General features: G+C 33.9%; 1 protein-coding gene across 3 annotated transcripts in view; it reads left to right on the forward strand.

Moving 5' to 3' along the window:
* osbpl6 (oxysterol binding protein-like 6) overlaps nucleotides 1-25,160 on the forward strand; it is a 57,938-nt gene that overhangs the window by 26,470 nt on the left and 6,308 nt on the right. For 2 of the 3 annotated variants that reach the window (XM_028436528.1, XM_028436526.1), the window contains exons 7-18: nucleotides 747-888; nucleotides 1,027-1,130; nucleotides 1,457-1,549; nucleotides 2,656-2,824; nucleotides 4,501-4,631; nucleotides 6,860-6,967; nucleotides 7,187-7,318; nucleotides 8,603-8,690; nucleotides 10,229-10,482; nucleotides 10,726-10,863; nucleotides 24,563-24,626; nucleotides 24,735-24,813. In XM_028436528.1, coding sequence (XP_028292329.1) covers nucleotides 747-888; nucleotides 1,027-1,130; nucleotides 1,457-1,549; nucleotides 2,656-2,824; nucleotides 4,501-4,631; nucleotides 6,860-6,967; nucleotides 7,187-7,318; nucleotides 8,603-8,690; nucleotides 10,229-10,482; nucleotides 10,726-10,863; nucleotides 24,563-24,626; nucleotides 24,735-24,813 — 1,502 coding nt within the window. The remainder of the gene's footprint in view (nucleotides 1-746; nucleotides 889-1,026; nucleotides 1,131-1,456; nucleotides 1,550-2,655; nucleotides 2,825-4,500; nucleotides 4,632-6,859; nucleotides 6,968-7,186; nucleotides 7,319-8,602; nucleotides 8,691-10,228; nucleotides 10,483-10,725; nucleotides 10,864-24,562; nucleotides 24,627-24,734; nucleotides 24,814-25,160) is intronic. The other variant, XM_028436527.1, reaches the window with a different exon arrangement.

A 25,160-nucleotide genomic window follows, 5' to 3' on the forward strand; every position in this document is an offset into this window, starting at 1 on the left:
ATCTTTCTGTTGTCTTTTTGTGCATTTTTTGTATAATTATTGTTTTTTTGTTGCCATTATAATGTGATTCTGGAGTCATGTTGTGTATTTCAGTCTTATTTTTTAGTTTAGTTTTTTGCATTTCTGTTGTCATTTTGTATTTTTTTGTATAGATATTTAGTTTTCTGTATTTTGACTTATTTTCATATTTTTGTTTTCGTTTGGTGTGTTTTACTGTAATGCATGTTTTTTGGTGTCATTTTGTGAGTTTTTGGAGCCTTTTTGTATATTTTTGTGCATTTCTGTTGTCGTTTAACTTTTGTGTACTTTTTGTATAAATATTGTTTAGTTTGTCCCATGTCAGCTGTGGCTATATATGTATCTTTCCTCCCCCTATATTAAGCTGAAAAAAATAGAAAAAAGGTACTGTTTAACTTTTTATAACAAAGTTGTTCTAAAGCAAAGTAACATCATGTTTTCTTATTTTTAATGCATTTATTGTTGAAGAAATAAAAAAATTATCCATATCTTTTTACTCTCACTTGGCTCCTTTTGGCCTCTTTATCTTCAATAAAAATCCAACAATAACATCCAATCCATCATTTATACTTCATTTATCCAGTGTTCATCCATCAGCACTAACACAGCTGAATTATTGAAACATTACAGAGCCTCACAGCTTTATCTCTCCTGCACTGCAGTTTCTTCTCTCATTATTAAGTCGTACAGAAATCACCCTGTCCCCTGTCTTCCATACTTGGTCACAGCAGGTGAAGCCCAGCAGCCTGCCCTGGCCGCCTGCAGCCCCCAGCAGCAGCAGCAACAGCAGCCTGCCCTCCTACAGTAATGGACAAAGCAAGGTAGTGGCTTGGCTGCAGGAATCAGAGGAGATGGATAAGTGTGCAGAGGGTGAGTTAGAATCAAAGAGTAAATGTGATGTCACCCAATCAAGCCCTACCGTTAGCCTGACAGTCAATAGTGAGAGGTGTACTTGTGACCGTGTAATGCTGAATGTGTGAGCACGTGGGTGTGAATGTTTATTTTCAGAGCTCTCACGCTGCCAGTCCAACCTAGCCGAGCTCCGCCGCTTACTGCAGAGTCTGGAGATTCTACAAAGGACACAATCAGCACCCAACTTTGCAGATATGCAGGTGAACACACACAAACACAGGGGAGGGGAGGCCTGCTGCTTACGTTACGTCATTCCACTTTCTCAATCACACAGGCAGCATGGTTGGAGTTCAACTTTTATACTCAGTTGCTGCTTTCATGAACAGCCTCTCTTTACTGATCACTTCCCATTCATGATTTACTGTACGTTTGGAGCCCAATATGTTTTCATCCTCCCTTTCTGCTCATTGATGAGACTGTTTCCCTCTTCTGTCATCTCACTGCTATTGGTGTGCTGCTTTTTTTGGTGATGTGTTTTGTCCTTCTAACCGCACTCTGCATATTTTCATCCACGTGTGCCTCAAAGAGCAATTATGTAGAATTGTCAAAGAAAGAAAAGCGCTTGAACAGAAGATGGAGAACAAAAAGTGTCGGCAAAGATGCAAAATTCCAGCTTCAGGTATCACATCTCTTTCACTTAGAAACACACACACACACGCAAACACACGCACACATGCGCACGCACACTCATACATACACACGGAAAGGAAGAGAATGTTTGGTCTTTAAATGTTGCTTCTTGTGTGCTACTTTCCATTTCATTTAAAACACTGCTTAGATTTAATTTGTACACAATAAATGTAAATATAAGACTTTATAGGGTTTTTTATTCTGTGCTAGTTACACACTGCTTTGTTTATTTGACATATGAAATGCTGTGATTGCAGAGATGGCAGAAAAATGTAAATTAGGTGATCTTGGTATTAACACAGGAAACAAATGGGTTTTGTGTTTGTTTTTTCTGTTTGTTTTTTTTCTGTTTTTTGTTGTTTTTTGTGTTTTTATTGTAGTTTTGTGTGTTTTGGAGTCATTCAGTGTATTTTTGCTGTTGTTTTGTTTGTTTGTTGTTGTTGCAATCTTATATACAGTATGTTCTGTTATTTGTGTGATGTGTTGTAGTCCTTTTATGTGTTTTTGTTCTCATTTTTTGTATTTTCTTTGTTCTTTTCACATTTTTATTTTCCTTTTGTGTATTTTGATGTGATTTTTGTTTGTATTTTGACTCATTTTATGCATTTGCTTTGAGGGCCACACAAAATCAGTCCGAGAGTTGCATGTGGCCCCTGGGCCCATGTCTGATCTAAATCCTTCAGAATAAAAATATCCCTTTTTTTTCAGGACATTTATTTTGTAAAAGCCTAAAAGTGTTTCAGTAAAAAGTTGTATTTTACTTTTTTCAGAGCAGTCCAGAACGTAGTTACATTGCACAACTTATTTGTTAACTTTGGAGGATTAACAGTGATTTCTTGACAGAAAATAAAGGTGTGTTTTAGTTGTAAGAGTAAAATAAGAATTCTTTATATGAGGATGTGTTTACTATGAAATCACTCATACTAAGTTACTGCTGGCCATTGGTGACGTTATTATAATGTATGGTTTGAGCTAAGTTTATTGCTGGAGGACACTAGCTGTCTCTCTCACACACACACACACACACACACAAGCATTAGTGTAGCTTTATGGGGACTGAGTGCTGACCTATGTGGTTGTCCACTCTGTCATCAGGTCCCTCTATCAGACAGTATGTCTCCTGTCCGCCTCCACTCGTCCAACCCCAACCTGTGTGCAGAGCTGGTGGACTTTCAGCCTCCGGTGTCACGGTTAATGGACAGCACGGAGTGTGCCAGCGACTACATCAAACTCCAGGAGGATTTCTGCACCATTGCCCAAAAAGGTGAGCAATAATGACGTCAAGGATGAGATGCTGTTTTTTTCCTTGATCTAAAAATGTATCATATTTATCTCAATTTTATTTTTTGCTTGAGCTTAATGAAGTTACTTGAGAAATAACTAAATAAGAATGAATTGGAGGAGAAATGTTGGTCATTTATTGAACCATGTAAAGACGTCACACTGACTGTCCCTTCAGGAGGTTTGTTTCCTCCCTAACTATCCATTCGTCGGCCTGTTTCCTTTCCATTTCATCCTGATGTGAGTTTGTGGTTATGTGTATCCATGGTTACAAGAGGCAGGAAGCAGAGTTCACCCTGGAGACGACGCTAACGTGGAAACCAAACAAGCACCAACTGTTATAGCATGCAAACTGCTCAGAAAGAGCAGACTTGTAGCTGTGATATTGTTGCTTTTCTTGGCTCTACCAAGTGGCCCCGGTTGGCTGTAATAAATAATCTGTTTATGAATGTGAATAATGATGGCAGTTGGAGGGGCTGGTGGTGCAAACAGGCAGCCACGCTTCTGTCAGACTGCTCACTGTGGTGTGAGTCAATCGTAGTTTGTGTAAAACACATTCAGTTTTGTTTATTGATTTTATTGCAGTAATGTACGGTAATTCAGTGGCACTTCCTCTAGTTGGCCACTCTACCGTAATCTGTTTTCTTTCCTATCATCTCTTTATCTTCTTCATTTTTGACCAACTTGTTTGTTGATTTGTCCCTGTTTTTGCATATACAGTACTGTATAATAAACAATATAGTACATAAATTACTTTTATGTTTGAAATACATCTATCTTTTATAGAAGAGAAGTGTAAAATACTCTACATTCATTATCTGAAGTGTTGCTAATATTCTGTTGAGCAAAAATAAATATTTTATGCAATAATTGCAACAAATTTGCATCTTTTTTAATTTAATTTTTTATGGAAGGGGGTTTTACAATGCATCAGTGTCATATTGTCTTATAATTAATAATACGTATTGATAAGGTCAGCAGTTTTCATACTAAGGTCATGAACATTAGGAACTTATTCTTCATCAGATCCAAGTAAACTGCTCATAAACAGTCACCACTTGTATAAACCAGCTTTTGTAATACTATTATGTAGAAGTCACTTTACTTTTTGTATTTGCATGTGTATACGGTTGTATGTATGTATATGTATATATGTTTTAATTTTTTATTTTTTTTTGATTTTCAATTAATATTTTGTTCAGGATTTTTATTGTCTTTTGATATTGATTTTTGTGTACTTTTTTTACATATTATTTTTGTTCATATATCACAGATTCATTGTGCATTTTGTCTCCTGTTTTTATGTGTTTATTTGTTTGCCTTCATTTTAAATTGTATGCGTTAATCGATGCACATTTAATGTTGTAGTTTTTTTTTTTTTTAATGTGTGCTAAATAAACAAATAAAATGAAATGAAGTCAAACTAAAAAAAACTCAGTGAAAAAAAAAAGTTTAGGAGATTCCAATTGGTCTGTTTTCAGCTGCATTAAAATAGGGAGGTTTTTTTAATAAGAAAGGAGAAAAATGTTTGTGTGAAAAGGAAGTTTTTGGAGTAAATATTTTCTTGCAATGACTGTCACCAAGAATCTGAAGTGGGTTTTATTTTGTGATGCAAGGATGAGTAACAATATTATTTCCTTTCCTCTTGTCATTCTGCAGCTCACTCTCTGCTAAAGTCAGCCTTTGACACCGTCGCCATCGAGAAAGAAAAAATCAAACAGATCCTGTCCGACCAGGAACAGTCAGAGCCTTCAGCTCAGATCTGTTCCCTCAGGAAGTCTCTGTCACAGGTAATGAACTGTCCATAGCTTGGTTACTTCATCCCAGTCTGTTTGATCCATTGACACTCCTCTATAAAGCGTTGGATCATCAGACTCCTCCTACGATCAGAACATTAAAAGAGGGAAGTCACCATATTAATTAGTGAGGGAGAAATGTGCTGTGTCGTGCTGGTGATTTAATTGGACCATTCCTCCGCTAACATGACATCGTTACATCACTCGCTGCTGTTTTCTCAAGCTGGAGGTCAGTGTCCATCGGGACTCCCAGTGGGAGGTCCATCATCAAGAGACATTGATTTTAATGCCAGCAGGATAATGACCAGCAAAGTTTTTCCCTTTTGTAAATTGTGTTTGATAGCTGCCTTGTACTTTTCTTTGTAAAGTCTTGTTTGAGAGCAGTAGGTACACAGAGCTGTGGAAAAACAACAATCCCGTAGTATGTTTGAAGTTGCTTTTGTTTATATTTGATGAAAATGGTAACCGTGTATACCGTAGCAATTATTTCCAGCAGTTCAATGCTTGACAAAGTATTTTTTGATAGTTCAAAGCACAATGTGTAGATTGGACCTAGGAGGATGAGGCGTTATAGACTAGTTTGTAGATTTTCAGCGCTTGGCATCTGACTTTGTGTTTAGTCTTTATCCAGCCTTCCTGTGTGAACTCCAGGTTTTGTTAAAATAACAGATATATTTGATCAGACAGATTTTGAGCAGCAGCCAACTTAAAGCCCCTTAAACCCTATTTCTTCCTCATTGTGATGCTCTGTTTAACTGCAGCATATCACCCTAAACACAAGCACACTAAAGTACGTTGATCGGCTTCTTGCAGTATAGTGCTTTTTATTATGGGCTGTTAGGTAAAACAGCTATTTCATGCTAATGAGATTAGCAGTAGTGCCTGTAAAGTACTGGAAGCACTTTATCTTGCTCTGATAAAGGACTGAAGCTTTAGTGGATAGTTTACATCAGCTGTGATGAGTGTTTCTCTTTATTAAGAGGAGTGTGGAAAATGATGCTTAAGAACCACACACTGTAAAAAAAAAAACTACCTATAAAATCTAGTCAGTTAAATTAAAGTAACAATTTACACTCAATGTGTTATAGTAAATTTAACAAATATTTTTAGTTCATAGCTTCCCATCATCTGGTATTTTTTTTTGATTTAGCACGTATTTATACACAATTTTTAATTTCAATATGTTACCTTGTCCGTCATGGTTAATTAATTTCTGGTCGTGTTTGTTTTAAATATCTGTTTTATTGGGATATTCTCTGTTTATTATTATTTTCATTTTATCTGACTTTCCATCCAAGGAATGTACATAGAGGTAAAGATATAACAGTGAGTGTCATAATGTACAAGTAGACATAGGCAACTGGTGTTCCTCGGCCTATATAAGTAAATGCACTAAAATTACTCACAAAACACATACAATGACAGAAAGATGCACAAAAAATTGCTAAAATACACCAAAGACAGCAAAAATGCACAAAAGGAAGCTGAAAAAATGAAAAAAAATGACTTGATAACTAAGACAAGTAAGCTATTATCTATTAGCAAAAGTAGTAATTAGTGCACCTTAAAATATGTTTTAAAGTGTTGTTGTTTCCTTTGTGTTATTTCAGTGATGGTGATTTAATATTTTCTGCTCATCCTGATCACAGTCATCACTTGGGGCTCAAGGGATGATGCACCGTAATCTGGTGTCCAGATTATAACAGAGCCAAACATTTACACTTATTTACTCCAACTATAGAATTCAGAGTCCTTAATAAACCAAACCCGTGTTTTTTATTTGTAATAAAGTATGTGAGGGAGGAGTTTACTATGCACAACAAAATGAAGGATGTTAGGATGACCTCAGAGATGATAAATTATCGATAAAATAAATGTAAAAAAGTTGTTTAAAGTTATTTAAAGTAACTAAATGTAATAATTCATGTTTATATGTTTATTCATCAGGCATTGCATTAAGTGACTTGATGATGCAATTACTTGTTTTATTACCTACTTTATTGTCACTACAGTTGACATTTGTCTGTAATTAAAGCCCCAGCGTCATAATCATAACAGATAAAAAAAACTTTTTGGTGTTAGAAAGTGTTGTTTTTGACCACGCTCAAATACATTATCCAAGAACACAGACTTGTATGTTATGAGTGACATGTTATGATTTGATATGTTGTCATGATGTTCTGTAAATTGAATGTGAACCGAGAGTCTTTGAAACTTTTTAGGCTCTTTCCCAGAATGCAGAGCTCCGAACCAGACTCAACCGCATCCATTCTGAGTCGGTCCTGACTGAACAGGTTGTGAGTGTGAACATCATCTCTACACCCGATGAGGTACGTCACATTTACAGTATCAGTCCGTCACTGAAATTGCTAACTCCTTATTTTTATATTGATGAATGAACAGCTTTGTAGAGTGGCCATGTGCTGTTTGTGTCCTTATGGACTGATACTCGTTCCGTTAAGGTCAATGAGTACATTTTTGTGATTTCTTAGGTTCACGTTTGTTCTCGTGGCGAGAAACAGTGAACGTGTCTTGTGTTTTGCTTGCAGGCCGTGGAACAGATGGGGATCCCTCTGACTCAGCAGGCGTCTAATGAGAGCCGACTCTCCATGTCAGAGTCAGTTTCCGAGTTCTTTGATGCCCAGGAAGTGCTTCTTTCAGCCAGCTCCTCGGAAAATGAGGTATTCTGCTTCCTGTTGAAAACTCACAGAGACGATAGTGAAGGGAATTAAAGGGATCCTCCACTGTTTTTACAAATGTGGCCTAAAACCTTTCAAATGTCCTTATTAGAAAATCTATGCCTAACAAAACACATTATTTTGCACCAAATTCGTTTTATTAACTTTTAAAACTGGGACTACTTTACCCTGTGCGCCGCCATGTTGAAATGACGTCATCGGTGACGTGATTAGCTCCTTGTAGTTCATTGAGTTCTATGGGAGGTGAAGCATTTAGGATCATTTAGCAGCTTTTTCAGTCAAAATGACAACTTGTGCTGCTTTGGGTTGCTCTAAAAATCAGTAAAACTTTTTATGTAAACCTCTTTTGTTAACCGAGAGATGACAAATTAAAACCGTTTTTCAGGTCACGGTTTTAATTTGTCATCTCTCAGTAAACAAAAGAGGTTTACATCGACTTTTTTTTTTGAACTTTCATTGACAGTTAGAGCAACCCAAAGCAGCACAAGTTGTCATTTTGACTGAAAAAGCAGCTAAATGATCCTAAATGCTTCACCTCCCATAGACTTATTGGTCTAAAAGGGGTTAATCATGTCACCACTGACATCATTTCAATATGGCGGCGCAAAGGTTAAAGTAATCCCAGTTTTAAAAGTTAATTAAATGAATATGGTGCAAAATAATGCATTTTGTTAGGTATAGATCTTCTAATGAGGACATTTCAAAGGTTTTAGCCCACATTTGTAAAAACTGCAGGATCCCTTTATAGAAGGGGTTAAACAAGTGTTTTTGAACTTTAGAGAAGAAAATATCACTTTGAGAATGTTAGGAGATTAAGACAGAGCAATCAGAGATCCACAGCTTCTAACGTGTTGCTAATAGAGGCTTTGCACCTCATTTAAAAAGCCATTTTAGATTTTCTCCTCTTCATGTTTCTGCATATTGTTGTTTAGGATTACAGCTCCCCAGGCATGCATTAATGCATTCGTCCCAGAAAACAGCCATCGCTGAATGTGATATGGGTTTTCACCTGAAATGCACACAGTCTGCTTCCATCTGCCTGCTGCCATGATGTGTTACATCTCCAATATAAAAAAAAACGCTGCAAAGGCTTGTCTGTCGATTACTGCAGCGGAGCAGATAACCACTGACTGCTGCAGTTTTTTAGCCACCGGCAAACTGCAGTGACTGTGTGCGTGATTCTAAGTCCATCTGCTGTTCTTGGTTCATTTGCGTTGCATGTGACTGTACTGATTCTCTACCTGTCCCCCCCACCCACCTCCACAGGGCTCTGATGATGAGTCATATGTCAGTGATGTAAGCGATAACATTTCTGAGGACAACGCCAGCGTGACCGATAACGTCTCCAGACAAAGTAGGTTCAATTCTGGACAGACTAATGAAATAAGCAGGGAGATCCCATTTTCTCCCTGACGTCACACACTGTGTACGCACATTTATCATCGCTGCTGAGGCAGTTGACTTTGCAGTCCTGCTGTGTGCCAAGGGCTTCTCCCGAGCTTTAGGAAAACTGTGTAAGTGCCAGATCTCTTATAGTCATCCTTTTTATCGAACACACTGAGGAAAATACACAGATATTTAGCTTTTTTTTTTAATGGAAATTGGTCAACAATTGTTTTTTTAAATTTTTATTTAAATCAAAATCACAGGTGTACATGAACACAAACTAAACATTTTAGCTGCTGCTCAGCAATAGTCGAGGCCAGGCATTTTTAGGCAAAACAAGACAGCAGCTGTTAGCGTTTAAAGCTGTCAAAAACTCTGTTATTAAGGAAAAAATCCATATAAATACATATTGCATCTTGACAGCATGGAGATATTGGTAATTTGTTTTAATAAAAATTTATTGGCTCCATAAGTGGAAAAACTGATGCTAAAAAAAAAATGCCATTTTGCATTGACTCCAATTGTTTGCATGAGAACGAAATCCAAAATGCTGTATAAAAAAAACAATTCAATTTTTGATATAAAATTCCAAACGTTATCTACAATGACTCCAAAATGTTGTGTTTTTTTTAACATTGAAAATGTATTTAGCTAAAATTTGCAAGTATATATTTACATTACCGTTTACAGTCTGAAGACGTGCTATAACAAGTTTGGTGTCAATTGAACAGAAATTGTGGGAGGAGAAAGGTTAAGTTTTTGGGAAAAAAAAATAGAGTACTGGACTTCCTGATTTGCAATAGGTTTACATGTTCTTCAGTGTTGGGACTACATTTTAGTGAAAGTTGCACATCTGTAGCACATATGGATGATTTGTTGTGAATTTTAAAAATGTTGAGTTTTAGAGGTTTGCTGTAGCACCACTTTTAGGACGATTGGCTTGTTTTTGCAGCTGAGGCAACCTTTCATTGGAATAGACCTTTGTGCAAACATTGTTAATTGATCGTGCGTTATTGGAAACAAAATAAATGAGCTTTACGTCTCATGGCAGATATGAGAGCAGAGTGCAACCAGCAAACTCTCAGAAGCAACATCATACTAAATATTAAACAGAGGCAGTGAAGCATAATGATTAGAAACACACACAAACTCACACACACACACCTGGGACATGCTATGTAAAATGCAATTAGATTTAAAAAAAAAAGTCAAGAAATATCAGTTTTCAGTCAAATCATGATGATCCTTTCAAAAAAAATGATTTACCTCTGATCTTATTACCTCTCTTATTCAATATCTAAACAATTATACTATTTGTGATTGACATTGTGGATTATAAGTCTGGTATTTCCCAGCAGTCATGGTTAATGTTTAAACTAAATGCTTGATTTCCCCGTTCTTTTGTTACCCAAATGGCACATGATGATAAATGATGTTGAGAGAGCAGCAGCATTTAAACATGATCCTGCCCCATTGGATGAATATTGCTTCCTTTCTTTCTTTCAGTGGCCAATGGAGACTTTGCTGGCAGTGCCTTCAGAAACGGGCGACGCATCTGCCTGCCAGCACCCTGTCCAGACACCAGCAACATCAACCTCTGGAACATCTTGAGAAACAACATTGGCAAGGACCTGTCCAAAGTGTCCATGCCTGTGGAGCTCAACGAGCCACTCAACACTTTGCAGCGCATGTGTGAAGAGCTGGAGTACAGCGAGCTGCTGGATAAAGCAGCTGAGACTGAAGATCCCTTTGAGCGCATGGTAAACAATCCTTGTGTCAACACTGTGGTCTTCAGCTGTAGGATGTGCTCATCCTCCAAAAGAGATCTGAAGGTTGTAGATCTCTTTTGGATTATTATTATTATTATTATTATTAGGTAAAGCTTTAATAGATTGTCTCTCCTCTTGACATTGTTTAGCTTTTTGCTATTTCAGTTATTCACAGGCTATCATTATAAGCCCATCAATCCACACTTGGTAATATTCCCTCTGTTTTTCTCGCAGGTCCTCGTCGCTGCTTTTGCTGTCTCAGGCTACTCATCCACTTACTACAGAGCAGGAAGTAAGCCATTCAACCCACTGCTCGGAGAGACTTATGAATGTATACGAGAAGACAAGGGCTTCTGTTTTTTCTCTGAGCAGGTAAGATCTGGCCCAGTTTGACTTCAATACGTCATAGGCCCGGTCCCAATACTCACACTGCACCCTACGCTCCTCTACGAAGTGTGCACTTGCTAGAAGTGCACGAAGGGTTTGAGTGCGCAGGTTACAAGTGTGCAAAAATTGCAGAATTGGGACAATGCGGTTCACGTCATCGACTTGCGCTGGTGCGTCATATATGCGACATTCTTTCCAGGTTTCTGCTCCACTACTTTAGAAGAACATCTCTCTGAACATGATTACATTTAGTTTTATGTTTAGAATTTAATTGTTATGCAGTTCAAGTGTAAAATTTTAATATTGTGACAACTCTTAGATCGATTTCAAGAGTAAAATATAAATTAAATAGGGATGCATATTCTGTTCAGTTTCTTTATTGGATTAAATCATGATCATACTGAACAATTATCGATAAAGAAGTGGTTCACAGTTTATCACATTGAACAAATAATTTTATAGAATTTCTACAGGTAGCAGCAAGTCAGATTTAAGGTTTTAATGCCCAATTGTTGTATTTTTAATGCCACAATTAAAGATAATTATGAATATTTTCTTTAAGATTTGTAAACATTCCATCAAGCAGAGTAATGAGGAAAATGTCAGAATTCAAAAGAAAATTGTACACAACAGGAAACTTTGGAGCAAAAAAAAGTACAGCTTAAACGTCATAAAAAGATAGTCCATGAACACATCAGTTGCAAAAGTAGAAAAAGCCTTTATTACAGGGTTAGAAATATTTAAAAGTACACCAAATAAATTGAAGGTCATTTCTTCAGGCACTGTGGGGAAAAAAAAGTAGTAGTTAATATGAGGGTGATCCACACCACATTGAAATAAATCTATATTTGTTATTAGTAATTTATTTTGAGCTGTATCATTTTAATGTTAAATGTAGAGTGGGTAACTAACTGGTATCTGGTAAGTTTTTATGTTTTCATAGTTTTAGTTTTTTATACATCCTAAGTAAGTGTAAAAGTTTAAAGTGGATGTTATATGAATGATTGCACAAAAAAAGTTATGAAATTGTTGGCATCGAATGTCCATAAATACCGGTGCATAAATCACCGCTTCATCAGATATTTATGCTTCTTTCCAAGTAACAGAGACACACATATACAGCATAAAAAAAGTTAAAATATTTCAATACTTACACTTAGAGCACATTTTTTCAGCACAGGACCTAGCAGACAGATTAACAAAATGAGGGGCGTGAGGGTGGAAGTGCGAGTATTGGGGACGGGGCCATAGCAGCATTTTAAAATCTCTTGAATATTTAAAGCTCCTCGTGTTTTTTGTTTTTGTTTTTTTTTTTTTTACAAATACCAGAGTAACTTTTTATTTCTCATTTTCCACTTTCTCATTTTTCATGCCTTAGGGTTATCCCTTTTCACCATGGTTTAAGTGTGCACATCATTTTTGCACTAGTTTTAGGGTCTTGTGAATTGCCTTATCTCAGAAAAAAATTCAGAAGTTTTTCAAATTTTATGCCTTACTAAAAACCTCTGATTTGAGGTGTTTGTCACTTTTTCTCATTTTACACTATTTTTTTCATTTTTCATGCCTTACTCTGCATTTTAATCCCAGTTTTAAGTGTGATCATCATGTTTGTACGAGATTTAGGCTAGTGTGATAGCCTTATCTCAGGAAAAAAAAAAATCCAAAATTTTTCAATTTTTATGCCTTACTATAGTCTTACCTCTGATTTTGGGGGTGTTTGTCACTTTTTTCTCTTTTCACACTATTTTTTCATTTTTCATGCCTTACTGCATTTTAATCCGAGTTTAAGTGTGATCATCATGTTTGTACGAGTTTTAGGCTAGTGTAATTTTTTTTGCCTATCTAAAGCCTTACTTCTGAAATTGGGGTGTTTGTCACTTTTTCTCATTTTTTCGTGTCTTGCTGCATTTTTACTCTAGTTTAAGTGTGCCAAATCATATTTGCACTATTTTTATGCCTTACTATAGCCTTATCTCAGAATTATTATTTTTTTTAAGTTTTTCAATTTTTATGCCTTAAAAATTCTGAAATTGGGGTGTTTGTCACTTTTTTCTCACTTTTTATGCCTTACTGCATTTTAATCCCAGTCTAAGTATGCTCATCATATTTGTACTAGTTTTAGGTTCTTGTGATAGCCTTATTTCAGAAAAAAAATTCAAATTTTTTCTATTTTTTATGCCTTACTTACAGTATATCCTTACCTCGTATTTTGGGGTGTTTGTCACTTTTTCTCATTTTTCGTGTCATGCTGCATTTTTACTCTAGTTTAAGTGTGCAAATCATATTTGCACTTGTTTTAGGGCCTTACGATAGCCGTATCTCAGAATTTTTTTTTTTTTCAAGTTTTTCAATTTTTATGTCTTAAAAATTCTGAATGGGGTGTTTGTCACTTTTTCTCATTTTTTCGTGTCTTATTGCATTTTTACTACAGTTTAAGTGTGCACATCGTATTTGTACTAGTTTTTGGGTTTTGTTATAGCCTTATCTCAGAAAAAAAAATCCCAAATTTTTCAGTTTTTATGCCTTACTAAAAGCCTTACCCTCTGATTTGGGGTTTTTGTCACTTTTTCTCTTTTTTTCATGCTTTACTGCATTTTTAATCCCAGTTTGAGTGTGCTCATCATATTTGTACTAGTTATAGGGTCTTGTGATAGCCTTATCTCAGAAAAAAAAAATCCAAAGTTTTTAAATTTTTACACCTTACTATAGCCTTACCTCTGATTTTGGGGTGTTTGTCACTTTTTTTTCTGTTTTTACACTTTTTTCTCATTTTTCATGCCTTACATCTTTTTAATCCCTGCTTTAAGTGTGCTCATCATATTTGCACTAGTCTTAGGGTCTTGTGATAGCCTTATCTCAGAAAAAAAAAATCCAAGTTTTTTAATTATGTTGCCTTGCTATAGCCTTACCTCTGAAATTTGGGGTGTGTCACTTGTTTCTCATTTTTTGTGCCTGACTGCATTTTTACCCTATTTTAAGTGTGCTCATCATCTTTGCAGTAGTTTTAGGGTCTTACGATAGCCTTATCTTAGAATTATTTTTTTTTAAGTTTTTTATTTGTATGCCTTTAAAATTCTGAAATTGGGGTGTTTGTCACTTTTTACATTTTTGTTTCATGCCTTACTGCATTTTTACTCTAGTTTAAGTGTGCTCATCATATTTGCACTATTTTTAGGGTCTTGTGATAGCCTTATATCAGAAAAAAGTTTGGTTTTTTCAATGCCTTACCTCTAATTTTAGGGTATTTGTCACTTTTTTCACTATTTACACTTCTGTCCTTAATTTGTAATGCTTTGCTTTTTTTTCATCCCAGCTTGAGTTTGTTGGGTTCTTGTTGCTCTTCCATGTCTGATACTTGGAGGAATTGAACCCCTGTTCACTTGTGGATTGTGACCTGCTGCCACATGTTACCAAATAGTTATCCACTACACCAATTGTACCTGACTTGATAAGGCTGGTACTTGTAGCGTATTTGACTTTTACTTTTAACAAATTAATGTTTAAATAGTTGTTCACACATACTGCTGTCTGTAATGGAATTTGAGCTCTTCCTCTCCTGTGCAGAAGTCACAGCATGACACACTACACTAAAGCTCTTCTTGTTCTGTGAAAATCTCTTAGCGTATTTAACTTTAATTTAGATTAACTTGAAATTGTGTTTGAATGTTTGTTGCTGAGTAAGCAATGAGGAATTGAACCCCAATCCTTCCAGATGAACAAACAAGTATTGTAGCCACTTCTTATTCACCACACTATGTTTCCACTATCAACATATGACTCATGGGGTATTTGACTTTCACACTTGTGTATATTAGCTAAAATTTCAGCTGTTCACACAGTGAGTATTGAACCCATGCTTTGTTAGTTTGAGGAGCAGTTCTCACAGCCTGAGCTAAACTCTGTTGCACTGCCTGATGACAATATGGTGTGGTGTTTACTATTCAAAACAGTTCTCTGGAGGTTCAAGGTTAGAGGGAAAAAGGACAAGACATGGCACTCAGTGTTAACATGTTTATTTAGAAAGAGAATTGTCCATTTTGCCATTTGTTTACCTTCCTGCAGTATTTCCTTCTTATTTTGAGGGTTTGTCTGATTTTCATCATTTTGTACCCCTTAATACAGTCTCAAACCGATTCAAGTGTGTTTGTCCATGTTTTGCTCTGGTTTTTAGGTTTTTAACTGTAGTTGATGTGTGGACATCATATTATTGCTATTTTTTGGGTGGAGTGATAGCCTTATCTCAGAAACAAAAATTTCAAAGTTTTTCAATTTTCATGCCTTACTATAGCCTTACCTCTGAAATTGGGGTGTTTGTCACTTTTTTCTTTTTTTACGCTTTTTTCTCATTTTTTGTGTCTTACTGTATTTTTAACTCTCTTTGAAGTGTGCACATCATATTTGTTCTAGTTTTAGGTTCTTGTGATAACGTTATCTCAGAAAAAAAAAATCCAAGATTTTTCAATTTTTATGCCTTACCTAAAGCCTTACCTCTGAAATTGGGGTGTTTGTCACTTTTTCTCATTTTTCATGCTTTACTGCATTTTAATCCCAGTTTAAGTGTGCTCATCATATTTGTACTATTTTTAGGGTGGTGTGATAGCCTTATCTCAGAAAAAAAAAATCCAAAATTTTTCAATTTTTATGCCTTACTAAAGCCTTACCTCTGATTTGGGGTGTTTGTCACTTTTTCTCATTTTTCATGCTTTACTGCTTTTTAATCCCAGTTTAATTGTGCTCATCATATTTGTACTAGTTTTAGGTTCTTTTGATAGCCTTATTTCAGAAAAAAAAAATCCAAATTTTTTCAATTTTTATGCCTTACTATAGCCTTATATTTTATTTGAGGGGTTGTCACTTTTTTTCTCATTTTCATGTCTTACTTCTTTTTAATCCCAGTTTAAGTGTGCTCATCATATTTTGCACTAGTTTTAGGGTCTTGTGATAGCCTTATCTCAGAAAAAAAAATTTCAAAGTTTTTCAATTTTTATGCATTTCTATAGCCTTATATTTGATTTGAGGTGTTTGTCACTTTTTTCTCATTTTTCATGTCTTATTTCTTTTTAATCCCAGTTTAAGTTTGCTCATCATATTTGCACTAGTTTTAGGGTCTTGTGATAGCCTTATCTCAGAAAAAAAAATTTCAAGTTTTTTCAATTTTATGCCTTACTATAGCCTTACCTCTTAAATTGGGGTGTTTGTCACTTTTTCTTTTTTTACACTTTTTCTCATTTTTCGGGTGTTACTGCATTTTTATCTCTAGTTGAAGTGTGCACATCATATTTTTACTATTTTTAGGGTGGTGTGATAGCCTTATCTCAGAAAAAAAAAATCCAAAATTTTTCAATTTTTATTGCCTTACTAAAAGCCTTACCTCTGATTTGGGGTGTTTGTCACTTTTTCTCATTTTTCATTCTTTACTGCATTTTAATCCCAGTTTAATTGTGCTCATCATATTTGTACTAGTTTTAGGTTCTTTTGATAGCCTTATTTCAGAAAAAAAAAATCCAAATTTTTTCAATTTTTATGCCTTACTATAGCCTTATATTTGATTTGAGGTGTTTGTCACTTTTTTCTCATTTTTCATGTCTTACTTCTTTTTAATCCCAGTTTAAGTGTGCTCATCATATTTGTACTATTTTTAGGGTGGTGTGATAGCCTTATCTGAGAAAAAAAAAATTCAAAGTTTTTCAATTTTATGCCTTACTATAGCCTTACCTCTTAAATTGGGGTGTTGTCACTTTTTTCTTTTTTTACACCTTTTTTCTCATTTTTCGGGTGTTACTGCATTTTTAACTCTAGTTGAAGTGTGCACATCATATTTTTACTATTTTTAGGGTGGTGTGATAGCCTTATCTCAGAAAAAAAAAATCCAAAATTTTTCAATTTTTATGCCTTACTATAGCCTTATATTTGATTTGAGGTGTTTGTCACTTTTTTCTCATTTTTCATGTCTTATTTCTTTTTAATCCCAGTTTAAGTGTGCTCATCATATTTGCACTAGTTTTAGGGTATTGTGATAGCCTTATCTCAGAAAAAAAAAAATTCAAAGTTTTTCAATTTTATGCCTTACTATAGCCTTACATCTTAAATTGGGGGTGTTTGTCACTTTTTTCTTTTTTTACACTTTTTTCTCATTTTTCGGGTGTTACTGCATTTTTAACTCTAGTTGAAGTGTGCACATCATATTTTTTACTATTTTTAGGGTGGTGTGATAGCCTTATCCCAGAAAAAAAAAAATCCAAAATTTTTCAATTTTTATGCCTTACTAAAGCCTTGTCTCTGATTTGGGGTGTTTGTCACTTTTTCTCATTTTCATGCTTTACTGCATTTTAATCCCAGTTTAAGTGTGCTCATCATAATTTGTACTAGTTTTAGGTTCATTTGATATCCTTATTTCAGAAAAAAAAAAATCCAAATATTTTCAATTTTTATGCCTTATATTGATTTGAAGGTGTTTGTCACTTTTTTCTCATTTTTCATGTCTACTTCTTTTTAATCCCAGTTTAAGGGTGCTAATCATATTTGCACTAGTTTAAGGGTCTTGGGATAGCCTTATATAAGAAAAAAAAATTCAAAGTTTTTAAATTTTATGCCTTACTATCGCCTTACCTCTTAAATTGGGGTGTTTGTCACTTTTTTTTTTTTTTTACACTTTTTTTCTCATCTTTTTGTGTCTACTGTATTCTTTAACTATCGTGAAGTGTGCACATCATATTTTTTCTAGTTTTAGGTTCTTGTGATAGCGTTTATCTCAGAAAAAAAAAATCCAAAATTTTTCAATTTTATGCCTGACTAAAGCCTTACCTCTGATTGGGGGTGTTTGTCACTGTTTTCTCATTTTTCATGCTTTACTGCATTTAAATCCCAGTTTTAAGTGTGCTCATCATATTTGTACTATTTTTAGGGTGGTGTGATAGCCTTATCTCAGAAAAAAAAAATCCAAAAATTTTTCAATTTTTATGCCTTACTAAAGCCTTACCTCTGATTGGGGGTGTTTGTCACTTTTTCTCATTTTTCATGCTTTGCTGCATTTTAATCCCAGTTTAAGTGTGCTCATCATATTGTACTATTTTTAGGGTGGTGTGATAGCCTTATCTCAGAAAAAAAAAATCCATAATTTTTAATTTTTATGCCTTACTATAGCCTTATATTTGATTTGAGGTGTTTGTCACTTTTTCTCATTTTCATGTCTTATTTCTTTTTAATCCCAGTTTAAGTGTGCACATCATATTTGCACTAGTTTAGGGTTTTGTGATAGCCTTTTCTCAGAAAAAAAAAAATTCAAATTTTTTCCATTTTTATGCCTTACTAAAGCCTTACCTCTGATTTGGGGTTGTTTGTCACTTTTTTCTTTTTTTACACTTTTTTCTCATTTTTTCGGGTGTTACTGCATTTTTACTCTAGTTGAAGTGTGCACATCATATTTTTCCTATTTTTAGGGTGGGTGTGATAGTCTTATCTCAGAAAAAAAAATCTAAATTTTTTCAATTTTTATGCCTTGCTATAGCCTTACCTCGGATATGGGGTGTTTGTCATTTTTTGTCATTTTTCATACCTTCCTGCATTTTTATCCCAGTTAAGTGTGCTCATCATATTTGTACTATTTTTAGGGTGGTGTGATAGCCTTATCTCAGAAAAAAAAAATCCAAAATTTTTCAATTTTTATGCCTTACTAAAGCCTTACCTCTGATTTGGGGTGGTGTTGTCACTTTTTCCTCATTTTTCATGCTTTACTGCATTTTAATCCAAGTTTAATTGTGCTCATCATATTTGTACTAGTTTTAGGTTCTTTTGATAGCTTTATTTCAGAAAAAAAAAATCAATTTTTTTCAATTTTTATGCCTTACTATAGCCTTATATTTTATTTGAGGTGTTTTGTCACTTTTTTCTCATTTTCATGTCTTACTTCTTTTTAATCCCAGTTTAAGTGTGCTCATCATATTTGCACTAGTTTTAGGGTCTTGGTGATAGCCTTATCTCAGAAAAAAAGAATTCAAAGTTTTTCAATTTTTATGCCTTACTATAGCCTTATATTTGATTTGAGGTGTTGTCACTTTTTTCTCATTTTTCATGTCTTATTTCTTTTTAATCCCAGTTTAAGTTTGCTCATCATATTGCACTAGTTTTAGGGTCTTGTGATAGCCTTATCTCAGAAAAAAAAAATTTCAAAGTTTTTCAATTTTTATGCCTTACTATAGCCTTACCTCTTAAATTGGGGTGTTTGTCACTTTTTCTTTTTTTACACTTTTTTCTCATTTTTCGGGTGTTACTGCATTTTTATCTCTAGTTGAAGTGGTGCACATCATATTTTACTATTTTTAGGGTCATGTGATAGCCTTTTCTCAGAAAAAAAAAATCAAATTTTTTTCAATTTGTATGCCTTACTATAGCCTTACCTTTGATTTAGGGTGTTTGTCCTTTTACCCACTTTTTCTCATTTTTCATACCCAACTGCATTTTAATCCCAGTTTAAATGTGCTTATCATATTTGTACTAGTTTTAGGTTCTTTTGATAGCCTTATTTCAGAAAAAAAAAAATCCAAATTTTTTCAATTTTTATGCCTTACTATAGCCTTATATTTGATTTGAGGTGTTTGTCACTTTTTCTCATTTTTCATGTCTTACTTCTTTTAATCCCAGTTTAAGTGTGCTCATCATATTTGTACTAGTTTTAGGGTCTTGTGATAGCCTTATCTCAGAAAAAAAATTTCAAACTTTTTTCAATTTTATGCCTTACTATAGCCTTATATTGCTTTGAGGTGTTTGTCACTTTTTTCTCATTTTTCATGTCTTATTTCTTTTTAATCCCAGTTTAAGTGTGCTCATCGTATTTGCACTAGTTTTAGGGTCTTGTGATAGCCTTATCTCAGAAAAAAAAATTTCAAAGTTTTTCAATTTTTATGCCTTACTATAGCCTTACCTCTTAAATTGGGGGTGTTTGTCACTTTTTTTCTTTTTTTACACTTTTTTCTCATTTTTCGGTGTCGGGTGTTACTGCATTTTTAACTCTAGTTGAAGTGTGCGCATCATATTTTTGCTATTTTTAGGGTGGTGTGATAGCCTTATCCCAGAAAAAAAAAAATCCAAAATTTTTCAATTTTTTATGCCTTACTAAAGCCTTACCTCTGATTTGGGGTGTTTGTCACTTTTTCTCATTTTTCATGCTTTACTGCATTTTAATCCCAGTTTAAGTGTGCTCATCATATTTGTACTATTTTTAGGGTGGTGTGATAGCCTTATCTCAGAAAAAAAAAATCCAAAATTTTTCAATTTTTATGCCTTACTAAAGCCTTACCTCTGATTTGGGGTGTTTGTCACTTTTTCTCATTTTTCATGCTTTACTGCATTTTAATCCCAGTTTAATTGTGCTCATCATATTTGTACTAGTTTTAGGTTCTTTTGATAGCCTTATTTCAGAAAAAAAAAATCCAAATTTTTCAATTTTTTATGCCTTACTATAGCCTTATATTTTATTTGAGGTGTTTGTCACTTTTTTCTCATTTTTCATGTCTTACTTCTTTTTAATCCCAGTTTAAGTGTGCTCATCATATTTGCACTAGTTTTAGGGTCTTGTGATAGCCTTATCTCAGAAAAAAAGAATTCAAAGTTTTTCAATTTTTATGCCTTACTATAGCCTTATATTTGATTTGAGGTGTTTGTCACTTTTTTCTCATTTTCATGTCTTATTTCTTTTTAATCCCAGTTTAAGTTTGCTCATCATATTTGCACTAGTTTTAGGGTCTTGTGATAGCCTTATCTCAGAAAAAAAAATTTGAAATTTTTTTCAATTTTTATGCCTTACTATAGCCTTACCTCTTAAATTGGGGTGTTGTCACTTTTTCTTTTTTTACACTTTTTTCTCATTTTTCGGGTGTTACTGCATTTTTATCTCTAGTGAAGTGTGCACATCATATTTTTACTATTTTTAGGGTGGTGTGATAGCCTTATCTCAGAAAAAAAAAATCCAAAATTTTTCAATTTTTATGCCTTACTAAAAGCCTTACCTCTGATTTGGGGTGTTTGTCACTTTTTCTCATTTTTCATTCTTTACTGCATTTTAATCCCAGTTTAATTGTGCTCATCATATTTGTACTAGTTTTAGGTTCTTTTGATAGCCTTATTTCAGAAAAAAAAAAATCCAAATTTTTTCAATTTTTATGCCTTACTATAGCCTTATATTTGATTTGAGGTGTTTGTCACTTTTTTCTCATTTTTCATGTCTTACTTCTTTTTAATCCCAGTTTAAGTGTGCTCATCATATTTGTACTATTTTTAGGGTGGTGTGATAGCCTTATCTCAGAAAAAAAGAATCCAAAATTTTTCAATTTTTATGCCTTACTATAGCCTTACCTCTTAAATTGGGGTGTTTGTCACTTTTTCTTTTTTTACACTTTTTTCTCATTTTTCGGGTGTTACTGCATTTTTAACTCTAGTTGAAGTGTGCACATCATATTTTTACTATTTTTAGGGTGGTGTGATAGCCTTATCTCAGAAAAAAAAAATCCAAAATTTTTCAATTTTTATGCCTTACTAAAGCCTTACCTCTGATTTGGGGTGTTTGTCACTTTTTTCTTTTTTTACACTTTTTTCTCATTTTTCGGGTGTTACTGCATTTTTAACTCTAGTTGAAGTGTGCACATCATATTTTTACTATTTTTAGGGTGGTGTGATAGCCTTATCTCAGAAAAAAAAAAGTCCAAAATTTTTCAATTTTTATGCCTTACTAAAGCCTTACCTCTGATTTGGGGTGTTTGTCACTTTTTCTCATTTTTCATGCTTTACTGCATTTTAATCCCAGTTTAAGTGTGCTCATCATATTTGTACTATTTTTAGGGTGGTGTGATAGCCTTATCTCAGAAAAAAAAAATCCAAAATTTTTCAATTTTTATGCCTTACTAAAGCCTTACCTCTGATTTGGGGTGTTTGTCACTTTTTTCTCATTTTTCATGTCTTACTTCTTTTTAATCCCAGTTTAAGTGTGCTCATCATATTTGCACTAGTTTTAGGGTGTTGTGATAGCCTTATCTCAGAAAAAAAAATTTCAAAGTTTTTCAATTTTTATGCCTTACTATAGCCTTATATTTGATTTGAGGTGTTTGTCACTTTTTTCTCATTTTTCATGTCTTATTTTTTTTTAATCCCAGTTTAAGTGTGCTCATCATATTTGCACTAGTTTTAGGGTCTTGTGATAGCCTTATCTCAGAAAAAAAAATTTCAAAGTTTTTCAATTTTTATGCCTTACTATAGCCTTACCTCTTAAATTGGGGTGTTTGTCACTTTTTCTTTTTTTACACTTTTTTCTCATTTTTCGGGTGTTACTGCATTTTTAACTCTAGTTGAAGTGTGCACATCATATTTTTACTATTTTTAGGGTGGTGTGATAGCCTTATCTCAGAAAAAAAAAAATCCAAAATTTTTCAATTTTTATGCCTTACTAAAGCCTTACCTCTGATTTGGGGTGTTTGTCACTTTTTCTCATTTTTCATGCTTTACTGCATTTTAATCCCAGTTTAATTGTGCTCATCATATTTGTACTAGTTTTAGGTTCTTTTGATAGCCTTATTTCAGAAAAAAAAAATCCAAATTTTTTCAATTTTTATGCCTTACTATAGCCTTATATTTGATTTGAGGTGTTTGTCACTTTTTTCTCATTTTTCATGTCTTCCTTCTTTTTAATCCCAGTTTAAGTGTGCTCATCATTTTTGTACTATTTTTAGGGTGGTGTGATAGCCTTATCTCAGAAAAAAAAAAATTCAAAGTTTTTCAATTTTTATGCCTTACTATAGCCTTACCTCTTAAATTGGGGTTTGTCACTTTTTTCTTTTTTTACACTTTTTTCTCATTTTTCGTGTCTTAATGTATTTTTAACTCTAGTTGAAGTGTGCACATCATATTTTTACTATTTTAGGGTGGTGTGATAGCCTTATCTCAGAAAAAAAAATCCAAAATTTTTCAATTTTGATGCCTTACTAAAGCCTTACCTCTTAAATTGGGGTGTTTGTCACTTTTTTCTTTTTTTACACTTTTTTCTCATTTTTCGTGTCTTAATGCATTTTTTACTCTAGTTGAAGTGTGCACATCATATTTTTACTATTTTTAGGGTTGTGTGATAGCCTTATCTCAGAAAAAAAAAAATCCAAAATTTTTCAATTTTTATGCCTTACTATAGCCTTATATTTGATTTGAGGTGTTTGTCACTTTTTTCTCATTTTTCATGTCTTACTTCTTTTTAATCCCAGTTTAAGTGTGCTCATCATATTTGCACTAGTTTTAGGGTCTTGTGATAGCCTTATCTCAGAAAAAAAAAATCCAAATTTTTTCAATTTTTATGCCTTACTATAGCCTTATATTTGATTTGAGGTGTTTGTCACTTTTTTCTCATTTTTCATGTCTTACTTCTTTTTAATCCCAGTTTAAGTGTGCTCATCATATTTGCACTAGTTTTAGGGTCTTGTGATAACATCTCAGAAAAAAAAAATCTAATTTTTTTCATTTTTATGCCTTACTTATAGCCTTACCTCTGAAATTGGGGGTGTTTGTCACTTTTTTCTTTTTTTTACACTTTTTTCTAATTTTTTGTGTCTTACTGTATTTTTGAACTCTAGTTGAAGTGTGCACATCATATTTGTTCTAGTTTTAGGTTCTTGTGATAGCCTTATCTCAGAAAAAAAGAATCCAAAATTTTTCAATTTTTTTATGCCTTACCAAAGCCTTGCCTCTGATTTGGGGTGTTTGTCACTTTTTCTCATTTTTCATGCTTAACTGCATTTTAATCCCAGTTTAAGTGTGCTCATCATATTTGTACTAGTTTTAGGTTCTTGTGATAGCCTTATCTCAGAAAAAAAGAATCCAAAATTTTTCAATTTTTTTGCCCAACTAAAGCTAACACTGCATTTTCACTACAAGTGTGCACATTGTATTTGTACTCGTTTTAGGGTCTTGTTATAGCCTTATCTCAGAAAAAAAAAATCCAAAGTTTTTCCATTTTTATGTTTTCCGCTTACCCGGAAACGGCTATGCGGAAGAAGATGGATGGATGGATGCCTTAAAAGACAAAAAGTGTTCGTTACTTTTTTCTCATTTTTCATGCCTTACTGCATTTTAATCCCAGTTTAAGTGTGCTCATCATATTTGCATTCGTTTTAGGGTATTGTGATAGCCTTATCTCAGGAAAAAAATTCTAAAGTTTTTAAATTTTCATGCCTTACCTCTGATTTGGGGTGTTTGTCACTTTTTTCATTTTCCACTTTTTGTGAAGAGCAATCGCACCAAATACCCACACTGACCAAATACAACAGCTGATCAGCTGTTCCATACAGTATGGGCTCTCATTATTATATTGTCACATTGTATATATATATATATATATATATATATATATATATATTTTTTTTTTTTAATTCACTTTGAGTATTTAGATTTTTGCTCGCAATAATATAGAACCCTTTGTGTGAACCCAATGATTGATCTGTTCATGAAGCGCACTGAATTAGCTGGAACAGGCTTGAACATTGTCTTAACATTTTAATATATTATACTTGAGTGACGCTCATTATTATCGGTCTCCAACCAAAGTAGTTTTCAAATGTTGATCCTCCATTTTAGGAGCAAATTTACTTTGATCTGACTTTTAACGTGATTAAATTTGCCATTTCATATAAATTGTGTTTATTGTTTATTAAAGGTTAGCCACCACCCTCCTGTTTCCTCCTGCCACTGTGAGTCTAAGAACTTCACCTTTTGGCAAGGTAGGCCCTGTTTAATTCAACTGCAGCGTAACATTTAGGCTTTCATTTTTCTCTGTTTATGTTATTTTAGTACAATAATAAGTTCAATTTTTCGTCATTGTTTTTCAGATGTAAGATGGAAGAACAAATTCTGGGGAAAATCAATGGAAATTTTACCAATCGGCACCATAAGCCTTGTGATTCCCAGGTAATTTACACATTGACATAACACCAGACGAGCAGCCTGAAACTGAAAAAACAAGCAGCTCCTGTAGTTTATGAAGGGCAGCCACATTAAGTCTCCTCAACTCATTATAGTCTAGACCAAGGGTGTCAAACTCATTTTAGGTCAGTGGCCAAATATGGACCTGTTTCATCTCAAGATTTCAGGTAAGAAAAAAGAGCAATTTTAACATCATTGTGCCCTATTTCCTGCAGGGTTTTCACTTTACAACTTTTTGATTTTGTACCCAATTTGTGCGTAATTTAGAGGAACTTTGTGGAATTGTATGTGAGAAATTGCAAGATTTCCACAATATACATTTAAAAAAAAGG

The sequence above is a fragment of the Gouania willdenowi genome, chromosome 21 (genome assembly GCF_900634775.1).
Source record: "Gouania willdenowi chromosome 21, fGouWil2.1, whole genome shotgun sequence".
NCBI classification, from domain to species: Eukaryota; Metazoa; Chordata; class Actinopteri; order Blenniiformes; family Gobiesocidae; genus Gouania; species Gouania willdenowi.